This window comes from Caretta caretta, chromosome 2 (genome assembly GCF_965140235.1).
Source record: "Caretta caretta isolate rCarCar2 chromosome 2, rCarCar1.hap1, whole genome shotgun sequence".
Taxonomy (NCBI): domain Eukaryota; kingdom Metazoa; phylum Chordata; order Testudines; family Cheloniidae; genus Caretta; species Caretta caretta.
The window spans coordinates 79,473,582-79,484,884 of NC_134207.1; the positions used below are offsets into that span (position 1 = coordinate 79,473,582).

General features: G+C 41.2%; 1 protein-coding gene across 2 annotated transcripts in view; it reads left to right on the forward strand.

Annotated features, from left to right (window-relative positions):
- Window positions 1–6,246, forward strand: part of CDH2 (cadherin 2) — a 176,890-nt gene extending 170,644 nt beyond the window's left edge. For both annotated transcript variants that reach the window (XM_048840517.2, XM_048840518.2), the window contains exon 16: window positions 4,875–6,246. In XM_048840517.2, the coding sequence (XP_048696474.1) occupies window positions 4,875–5,081 (207 nt within the window). In that variant the 3' untranslated portion in view covers window positions 5,082–6,246. The remainder of the gene's footprint in view (window positions 1–4,874) is intronic.
- Window positions 6,247–11,303: the final 5,057 nt, after the last annotated feature.

An 11,303-nucleotide genomic window follows, 5' to 3' on the forward strand; every position in this document is an offset into this window, starting at 1 on the left:
AGTCTCTAATTTTAAGGAAAAACCTCCTTTGCTTCCAGTCCAGTGTACAAACAAGTTGGTAAGATAAGTCATGTGTTATTAGGAATCCTCTGAAGACATTCTGCATTCTATTTTGAGTTTTTAAAAAGTGGAACATTATTAACACTTAGAATACCTGAGGATTTGCATACCAGTGTAAATTAAGCATACGTTGCAATAGCTTTGTTCAATCTAAAAGTACATTTTCAAGAGTCACCTGTCCCTGAACAGAAATCTGAAACAAATTGTATTATGGTAGCGAGCTTGAGGCTAAAGATCTATTTCTAATCAACACAGGACATAGTCTGCATTAAATTAAATGTAAATTACAAACTAAAGGTCCCATCCGATGAGAGGACCGTCCACTCACTTTGAAGTAAAGTTGTTGTTGATGGTGTTAAGCTTTTTGCAAGAAGGAGCCCTTCAATGTGCTCTCTCTTCAAAAGCCAGCTCTTAGATTGTTACAGTTATTCCACAGGCTTCCCTTCCTTATTCCCAATCCCTATCCCAGCACCACCAAACATCTCTCAGATCCGATAAAGAACTATCATTTATGAAAATATAAGCACAAGAACATTGATTCTCTAATGTTTCCCATTCCTGTTCAGGATTCTGTAGTTTACCCTTTCCTGTCATTTGGTAACAATAGATAAAATGAGAGCATTATGTGTGCTTAGCTTATGTAAACATAAGGTTGCTGAACCTCCTTAGTCAACTCTGGGTGCAAATTCCCCTTCCTCCTTCATGCCTCCTCTGAGTAACAGGGGCTGGGGCATGTGCAGAAAGGGGGAAGTTGCAGCCAAATTTGTCTGAGTAAAGTTTACATCTCCACTGCTGAGGCAGCTTATCCATCTGGCAAACCTCCTGTGGTTCTTCAAATGGGGAAGCCCAGTCCAAATGACCTTACCAGCTCCTTTAGACAGGCACTCCTTCTGGTAATGAACACATGTGAGGAAGGCATGGAGAGCTAGCTAGTCATAGAAATAGCACCAGACAACAGAAGTAGATGGCAGATTGGGTTAGTGTGGTGATTTTATTCAGCAACAGGAAAGCAAAATTGTCTCATTTTAAATTTCCTCTAAAATTTAGTAAATATTTTGCCAAGGATATATTGTGGAAAATTCACTTGTCCTCCCAAGAGTTACTGTGTTTAAATTCGGAGCATTAGAAGATGAAATAGAGGGATTTTTAACCTTGATTTCAGTGCAAATGTCAACTTAAGTTTAACCATGTTGATATCCCCATAATGCTGCCTCTTGGATTTTCCTGGTTCAGCATCCATTGCTGGCAGTGGATGAAATAAAACTTGCTGTGTCATTGAGTTTACAGGATAGAACGACAATGAAAAATTCACTGTTCCAGAGGCTGTAAATAATGTGCAAATTGTTTCCTTGAGAACAGGTACCAGATACCAACTTGAAAATAATAAGAGATTGTTCAGTCTGGAAGCCTCGCTTCATGCTGTAGATGGCTGGTGCCTGGCAGAACTTCTACAGTTGCATGGGGAAACTATTGTTATTTACAGATACCGATTAAGCTAGTATCCCAGAGTCAGACTCACAAGCTGGCCATCCTCAGAGTGGATCAACTGTGAAAACTGTAGGAATATCTCCAGAATTTCTGCTCCAGGCCAGCATTGTGAATGGCTTTTACAGAATAGCTCTGATCCTTTCCACATAACCTCTTCAGCTGAAGCAGGACTTCTCTTCCTTCCCCGTTACCTACATCCAAAAGGATGGGAGTCTGTAGCCCCGAGCAAGCTTAAGGAACTGACTGAAAGGAAGAACATTCAACAATGTAGACCCAGCTATATATAGCTCAGTAAGTAAAATTGTGTTTCTGTTGCAAGAGCAGAAATGAACAAGAAAGACTGGAGCTTTGAAGTTGGACCAGATAAGATGTTGCACTCCAGCTACAGACATTTAGGATGATGGACTCATTTGTCCTTATTATAGCTATCAGGATGGAAAACTCAGAAAAGAAATATAACAAAGGCTACCAATTATCCTGGTTAGATCATTCGACTAGAGTGCTGGCTACTAATTACCAGCTCAGTGACTTTGTACACCCCAAAGCATTTATTTAAATTCTAGAAATGTTCTTGGCTGAGGTTATTAGTATCATAAATATACAAAAACTAAATACCCTGAGCCAGGTTCTCTGCTGCCTTGTGTAGTCATGTACACCCATGCAAAGTGGGCATAACGTGCTATTAAATCACATTGGTAGCACTGTACACTCATTTTGCATATTTGTGAATGGTTACACAAGGCAGTAGAGAATCAGGCACATAGTTTTACTGGTGTTTCTTTTCTTCTGCATACGTGACATATGGCCTAATTAACTGATTTAGCGATACTGGGGTGTTTTCTAGAAAAATCAGTGCCCATGCAATTGGCTGTACATCACATGATTAGACCTACAACATGCCATGTCAAACCATATTGAATGAATTTTACTGAAAATGGATAATCTCCGAGGAAATACTCAATCTTGCAGATAATCTGTTTTGTCAGGAAGCTGTTCTCAGAGAAATTTGTAAGTGCTAATTTAAGAGTCAGAGGCTTGACAGGGCCCGCCCTCTTAAATTCTTCACTAAGGCTTCTGGCATTTTGGCTGACAATTTATCTGTTGCCAGTGGCTGCCAAAGTAGATACTTCAGCTAAAGGCCTTGAAAAAATATTGCATGTCCAGTGGAAGAAACTGCACGGTTGAAAACCCCTGAAGGTGATGACTCTATTTATATTCTCTTCCAGACTTCAACCCTCTTTGTTGAGCCTTTGTGGCCATTCCTTTCAGTGTCTCTGAGACTCTAGCAAACGATGCTCATTTAACCTTCTAAAATCTGTAAGGCTAGACTGAGCTTTGAGGCTTAAACCTGGGTAAGAAGATGGTGCAGGTAGCACCAGGAAAGAATTGTCTCTGAGAGAGAGCAGGGGAGAAAGAGAGATTTCATTCCCTACTCTGCCCTTGCTTCAAGGGAGGAGTGCCTTGCCTGTATTCCTCTTCAGCAGTGGCTCTGTTGATCCCCTGCCCACCAGCTCCTGAGGAGAAGTGTCAGGCATGTAGCCTTGGTCTCCCATGGTCTTGCCATGACCCTCTAAATCCCAAGTTTCTTTGCGGCCACTTAACACTCTCGCTCCCCGCTGAGGCCCCTGGGCCATGGCAGGGGGACAGAGCTTCTCTGGTCTTGGGGCCACAGTGGGGGGGTGGGTGCAGAATGGGGTGGGACTGTGGGCGAAACAGGGGCAGGGCTACAGGGGAAAAGGGTGGAATGGGGTGGAGCTGTAGGCGGGGCCACTGCCAGAAGGGGAGGGGCTGGGCCACAGTTCTGGCACGAGGCCCACCACTTGTTCTGGCCTAGGGTAGACGTTAATCTGCTTCTGCTTGCAGCTCATTTGAAGATGTATCCCATGAGCTGAGAAGCCCTGCTGTAAAAGATATGGAGCATTCTGGCTCTCTCCTTGGCTGGCAGATATGAATGGCCACAACATCTGTTCTTTAATGCATCAAATTGTTTCACCAAAACACAGTCTCTCATTAAAAGCCAAATCCTGGGATGTGCTCCAAACCCTTTAGGACCTTCCCCTAAAAGTGAAATTCGAGTCACTTACTTCCTCAGGACAAGCTATAGAAGTGGTCTTCTAAATCATCTTCAGGATGTTGATAACTGAAATCCTTCATCCACAAAAGAAAACACAAGTCATGCCCGACTTTGTATTTATTTCAAAATGTCCTCAGAAAATGAAATATTTTCATCCCTCCAAAATGAGATTGGCAACAGCTATCTGTTATCCCTGCCTTGAAATAAGCCCCACCAAAAAACCAAGGCCAGGCTGTTGTATTTGCCAGACCGGTCTTATTACTACTACTTCACCAAACTTTTGAGATCCACTGATAATTATGGGTTTCTTTAGTTTATGGTGCTCAGCCTTAGAAGTGGAATTTTAAAATTATGGATTGTCTTTTGACTATCTAATAGATTGAAGACTTTGAAGCAAAGGTTACAATCCCAAGAAAGCAATAATTGAAAAAAACATTCTTGTGAAATATATTATTTGCACTTGTGAAGTGATGTACGAGAACTCATGTGTGGTCACTGTAAAACTCATAAAGCCTAGGCCATTATTTATTAATGCTCTCTTCCTCAAGGTGGGGCTTAGAGGTAGGTGACCTGAGTGCTGAAAACTAGGGAGCAGGAGTGAAGTTAAATATCTCCCAATTACTTATTTATGGAGCTACCAGTGTCTTGTGGCATGTGCAGATTAACCAAAGGCCTGCTGTCTTTCAGTGGTTGGGTGGGGACCATGTGAGACCACTGTTGTAACGAATCTATACAAACACACTTGTCTGTCCTATAACCTTTCCTTTCTTTACCCCTCCATACCCTTGACTCCAATGGTTTGTGGTTTTGTTCATGTTCTCATAAACTGTCCATATCTTAGTTCTGCTTCAAGTGATGGTCCCTATTGTATATCTTAGATTGTGAGCGCTCTGGCTCAGGGAATGTCTATACTGGTTTGTACAGCACCTAATCCCCATTCAGTTGCTACTGCAACAGAAATAACAGTAATAATAGTGTTCTCTAAAGATGTGTAACCATATTTTCAGTTAAATTCAAAATCGGCTAATGCTGGAAACTTGAGCATAAGAACAGAAGACTCATTATTTATATTTTTGAAGTTTCAAAAATATGAATGCTGTTTCATTAGTTGAAATCTGAGGAAATGGATAAGAGGAAGAATCTGGTTTTCTCAGCCTGCCGTGGACGTGACAGAATTGAGATACTCTTGTTACATTTTTTCTCCCTGTGTCACATATAGAATTTTGTCTTTCTTCTTTTCTCCTTATTTCAGGGACTTAAAGCCGCTGACAACGACCCTACGGCCCCACCCTATGACTCCCTCCTAGTCTTTGACTACGAAGGTAGTGGCTCCACTGCTGGGTCTTTGAGCTCTCTTAACTCCTCAAGCAGTGGCGGTGAGCAGGACTACGACTACCTAAATGACTGGGGCCCACGTTTCAAGAAACTTGCTGATATGTATGGTGGAGGTGATGACTGAACTTCAAAGCGAACTTTGGTTTTGGACAAGTACAAACATTACAACCGATATTCCCCAAAAGCATACAGAAGCTAGGCTTTCACTTTGTAGTCTACTAGCACAAGTGCTTGCTGAAGGCTTTGGCATAGGCTGCAAACCAATTTGGGCTCAGTGGGAATATCAGTAATCCAATGCTGTTTGGAAAACAATATTGAGCTCAGTTACACTTGAATTTTACAGTACAGAAGCACTGGGATTTTATGTGCCTTTTTGTACCTTTTACAGATCGGAATTAGTTTTATGTTTAAGGCTTTAATGGTACTGATTTCTGAAATGATGCATTAAAGAGACAAAATATGTTGGGGTGGGGAGGAGTAAATTAAATCACAGTATGCTTCAACATGCTTTTGTTACAGTGCATTGCTTTTATTAAAATAAGGAAATTTAAAAAAAAAAACTCATGGAGCCATTTTATTATCTGGGGGAGAAGACCATGAGATTGAAAAATGTACATTACTTCTAGTTTTAGATGTTAGGGGTTTTTTTTCACTAAAATTCTAAAACTTATGCAGCTGGTTGCAAATAAAGGGAGTTTTCATATCACCAATTTGTAGCAGTATTGATTTTTTTTTCCTTATGGTAGAATATTAGGCACATTTTGGTCTTAATCCATGTACACTTTTTTTAAAAAGTTCTGGTACTGTCTTTTTTTTTCACTTCACTGTAAAAATGGTATGTGTACATAATGTTTTATTGGCATAGTCTATTGGGAAGTGCAGAAACTTCAGAACATGTGTATGTATTATTTGGACTATGGATTCAGGTTTTTGCATGTTTATATCTTTCGTTATGGGTAAAGTATTTACAAAACAGGTTGCAAACAAGTGACATTGATTCAATTGTTGAACTGTAGTTAGAGTACTCAATTTTATTTTTTATTTTTTATTTTAATGTTTTGGTTTGGGGAGGGCGGAAAGTTCTTAGCACAAACGATTTTACATAATTTGTACCAAAAAGAAGACGGGGTGGCCTGATACTGGTGGTACTAGTAAATATACAGTATGTTGGAAAAAGGAGCTTTTGAACTGGAGAGACTTCTGACAACAGCTTTGCCTCTGTATTGTGTACCAGAATATAAATGATACACCTCTGACCCCAACGTTCTGAATAAAATGCTAATTTTGGATCTGGTGGCTGGTTTGGACTTCTTTTGCACTTGAGCAGCTCTGATTGTAGCAAAAAAATACAAGATACTATAGCTTCATTGAATAACTGTGAAAAAGTGTGTGCAGTTTTTCATCATTCAGGTTTCAGAGTAACAGCCGTGTTAGTCTGTATTCGCAAAAAGAAAAGGAGGACTTGTGGCACCTTAGAGACTAACCAATTTATCTGAGCATGAGCTTTCGTGAGCTACAGCTCACTTCATCAGATGCATACCGTGGAAACTGCAGCAGACTTTATATATACACAGTGTATATATAAAGTCTGCTGCAGTTTCCACGGTATGCATCTGATGAAGTGAACTGTAGCTCACGAAAGCTCATGCTCAGATAAATTGGTTAGTCTCTAAGGTGCCACAAGTCCTCCTTTTCTTTTCATCATTCAGTACACATGATCTGTGAAGAAACTATATGTAGGCTAGAAGAAAGTCTGAATTTTGTTACAAGTTTGGAAGCAAAGTGCCAAAATGAAATAGGAATACGCTGTGGTGTTACTATTAAGGCAACACCTTCAGAACTCTCATTTCAAATGAATGGATGGCTCTTCAGTTTTAACATACGTTTTCCAAAAAATCCAATTGGCATGCTCTCTGAATACTTTCCGGTTTCATAATGGGATGATTATGATACTGGGTTATATAAATATAATAGGTTGGAAGGACTTTGCAGTTCCTGGCAAATCACCCAATGCCTAACCTTGCTTATGTTGAAGTCAGCGTCCATACTCCCCGTACAAATGAGAAAAAGCCCTTCAAATTGTTCCTTAAAATCATACGGTTTTATCAGTGGAATAATGATATTTGTAAAAAGTACTATTTGGTAGGTAATAATAACCTAGCGATTGATTTACAAACCAAATGAATGTAGTAGGCACAGAAATTCATTTACTTGCTGCCCATTTTTAATCCATACTTTAGGGGCCAAATTCTGAAAAGCACCTGAGACTCAAAACTTAGCAGAAATGTCACATCTTCTCTGTGTGCTGAGAGAATCAAGCAGTGGAGATCTCCATTTCTCTTAGATAGTGTGGCAGCTGTCTCTGCTCTGGTGCAGGTCAATGGGACATAGCCTGTGTGTCCCCTCACATCTACATGTGGAGCTTGAGGATTCTGTTCTTCAGCCCCATTGCATTCTCTACACATTTCCCGTGTTTGTAGGCGGGATTTGGACACAAGTTCTACAGGTGTAGCCTGCAATCTAAGTAACGGAGCTTTATCTTTAGCTTGTCCTATATCACTGGGATTAAGAAACAGACTATGTATTTTCTTAAATGGGCTCCTCATGAACCTGTTCATTTTATGGCCCAATCCTGCTCACATTGAAAGCATGGTGCAGGAGACTTTGGCATGGATGTGCATGGGGTCAGAATGGATCCCTTTAGTGTCTCCACATCCCAGGCTGTTTTATTTAGGTGTTTTGTATGTTTGTAATTAATCATAACTAACTCTGAATGTCTAATTTTTTAAATAAGGTGTGAAAGTTAGCAATGAGCTTTTTCCTTTATTAAAAATGGGTGTATTTAGAGATGAGGAAAGATGTATAAACAGTTGCAAATGAAGACGTGATGGCCTGTGCGTAAGTGAGCAAAGTTGTCATGATTTAGGAAGCTAGATTTATACATGCAAATTATACAGGTAGGCAAAAGGCCCCTAGTAACATACAGCGTCTTCATTGCTTTCCCAGCAGCTGTAATTTACGCAGAAATGTATTTAATTATAGTAGCCAATTTTTTTGCTGCTTTTCCAAGCTAGGAAACATAGCTAGGAAATGGAAAGGTCGAAGATGTTCACTCTGTTGACATTAAATACAAGGGTGGGGGGGGGGATATGAAGAATGCCCAACCTCCTACACTACAACTATGAAAGAAAAATGTGATATGATGGGCATCTTCTCTTTCTGAATGCAGAGCTCTTATGAACAGCACTAGGAGTTACATACGTCCATTAAGAAGAGAGATATCCATTTATCTTGATCAGAGTAATCACACAATTCAATCTAGAGTTACTTTGGAATTCTAGCAGTAATGGATATAAAACTCATTGCTCTGTCTACTGGACAAACGAAAGGTCCTGGCACTTATGGCCATTGAAGATTTCATAACATATTTTACAAGACAAAGTGTACTGACTCTATTTTGTCTGCTTATATTTCCCCTGAATTTCAAGTTTATTCTTCCCTCCCTAAAAGCACGGTGGTAGATTATGTTCCCATAATTCATGCAGGGATCTCCATAATCTGTGATTTATCTGCAGAAGGGGAGTTGGTCAGCCATCTCTCTAGCACCATCCCTTCCTCCAGGCCCTTTAGAGGTGCTGCACTGGGTTGTAATCTGGGAAGATGAGAATGGGCAGCCTCATTTTTGGTGGTGGATTTGCACCTGAAGAACATATATTTCCCCTTTACACACACACTACATAGCCTTTGAAAATTCCTGGCAAAAAGTAAAGCCATGTCATCTTCCTCTCCGCAATGGCTATTCTCCTAAAAGGGGAGTCCGTTGTAGCATGGATCCATTAGAGCCACATTGCCAGGGAGTGATCAGTGGGGACACAGAGCCAACATGGATACACAGTCCCTGTGTATGGATGGATCTGGTTTCCTTTGGATCATCTGTGGTCCTTAGGGCTTGGAGATGAACTCAGCTGCTCATTCCACAAAGGAGAAAATTACGTGCCTGTCACATACCAACAGAATGACATGGCAGAATCTACATGAAAGGATCCCTTGGCCTACTCCTGCAGGTTTCACCAGAGCAGATGCTGATCCAGCTAATGGCAGTACAGTAGCTGTAAAGTGCTTTGGGATCCTTGTGAATCATAAGTACTCTATAAATCTGTACTGGCAAGATGGTAAGTGCTAAACACTTACAAGCTGAACTATTTCCCACCCACCCCCAGTTCCTTTGTCTGGCATTACCTTTACAAAATGTTTATAACTACATTTTAAACCAAAAGAAATGTTTAACTTAGTGCTGGAATTGCACTAGTTTGAGGGGAGGCAATGTTTCTCTGTTCATTGTAAATGAAAACATTTTAGACAACTACTTATTTTCTCTTACTTCACCTATTTCAGTTCAAGGGCAGCAGGGTCGCTTTGGTGTTGAGAGCCATTTGAAATCAGCTACTGCTCAGGAGGTTGGTTGGTTCGTTTTCTTCTGTGTTGTTTATTTTTCAGTTTCTGGGGCCCCAGAATTCCTCACCCAGCCTAAAGAATATCTACATTTGCACCCTCTTATTCACATCCATGTCAATGGTCCTATGCAGCAGTCTTCTGAGAATTGGATGCAGATTCCCTTCAGACTCTCAAACCACTCTACTTTATTCAGGAGATCTAGGTGAAGTACTCACATGCCTTATCTCAGCCTTGGTCTACACTAGGAGTTGAGGTTGAATTTAGCAGCGTTACATTGATTTAACCCTGCACCCGTCCACACAACAAAGCCCTTTTTTTCGACTTAAAGGGCTGTTAAAATCGATTTCCTTACTCCACCCCCGACAAGGGGATTAGCACTGAAATCGGCCTTGCTGGGTCAAATTTGGGGTACTGTGGACACAATTAGACAGTATTGGCCTCCGGGAGCTATCCCACAGTGCTCCATTGTGACCGCTCTAGACAGCACTCGCAACTTAGATGCACTGGCCAAGTAGACAGGAAAAGGCCCGCGAACTTTTGAATTTCAATTTCCTGTTTGGCCAGCGTGGCAAGCTGCAGGTGACCATGCAGAGCGCATCAGCAGAGGTGACCATGCAGAGGTGACCATGATGGAGTCCCAAAATCGCAAAAGAGCTCCAGCATGGACCGAACGGGAGGTACGGGATCTGATCGCTGTATGGGGAGAGGAATCCGTGCTATCAGAACTCCGTTCCAGTTTTTGAAATGCCAAAACATATGTCAAAATCTCCCAGTGCATGAAGAACAGAGGCCATAACAGGGACCCAAAGTAGTGCCGCATGAAACTTAAGGAGCTGAGGCAAGCCTACCAGAAAACCAGAGAGGCAAATGGCCGCTCCAGATCAGAGCCCAAAACATGCCGCTTCTATGATGAGCTGCATGCCATTTTAGAGGGTTCAGCTACCACTACCCCAGCCGTGTTGTTTAACTCTGTCATAAACATAAAGGGAAGGGTAAACACCTTTAAAATCCTTCCTGGCCAGAGGAAAAACCCTTTCACCTGTAAAGGGTTAAGAAGCTAGGATAACCTCGCTGGCACCTGACCAAAATGACCAATGAGGAGACAAGATACTTTCAAAGCTGGAGGAGGGGAGAAACAAAGGCTCGCTCTGTCTGTGTGATGCTTTTGCCGGGAACAGAAAAGGAATGGAGTCTTAGAACTTCGTAAGTAATCTAGCTAGATATGCGTTAGATTCTGTTTTGTTTAAATGGCTGAAAAAATAAGCTGTGCTGGATGGAATGTATATTCCTGTTTTTGTGTCTTTTTGTAATTTAAGGTTTTTCCTAGAGGGATTCTCTATGTTTTTAATCTGATTACCCTGTAAGGTATTTACCATCCTGATTTTACAGAGGTGATTCTTTTACTTTTTTTCTTCCATTAAAATTCTTCTTTTAAGAACCTGATTGCTTTTTCATTGTTCTTAAGATCCAAGGGTTTGGGTCTGTGTTCACCTATGCAAATTGGTGAGGATTTTTATCAAGCCTTCCCCAGAAAAGGGGGTGTAGGGTTTGGGGAAGATTTTGGGGGGAAAGATGTTTCCAGGCGGGCTCTTTCCCTATTACATATTTGTTAGATGCTTGGTGGTGGCAGCAATAAAGTCCAAGTGCAAAAGGTAAAATAGTTTGTACCTTGGGGAAGTTTTAACCTAAGCTGGTAAAAATAAGCTTAGGGGGTTTTCATGAAGGTCCCCACATCTGTGCCCTAGAGTTCAGAGTGGGGAAGGAACCTTGACAGACTCCTTCAATGGAGATGGAGGCAGCACGGAAGCAGGTTTTGGGGACAAGGAAGATAGCTCACAGCAAGCAAGTGGAGAAACTGGTTTTCCCAACAGCCAGAACTGTTTCTCACCCT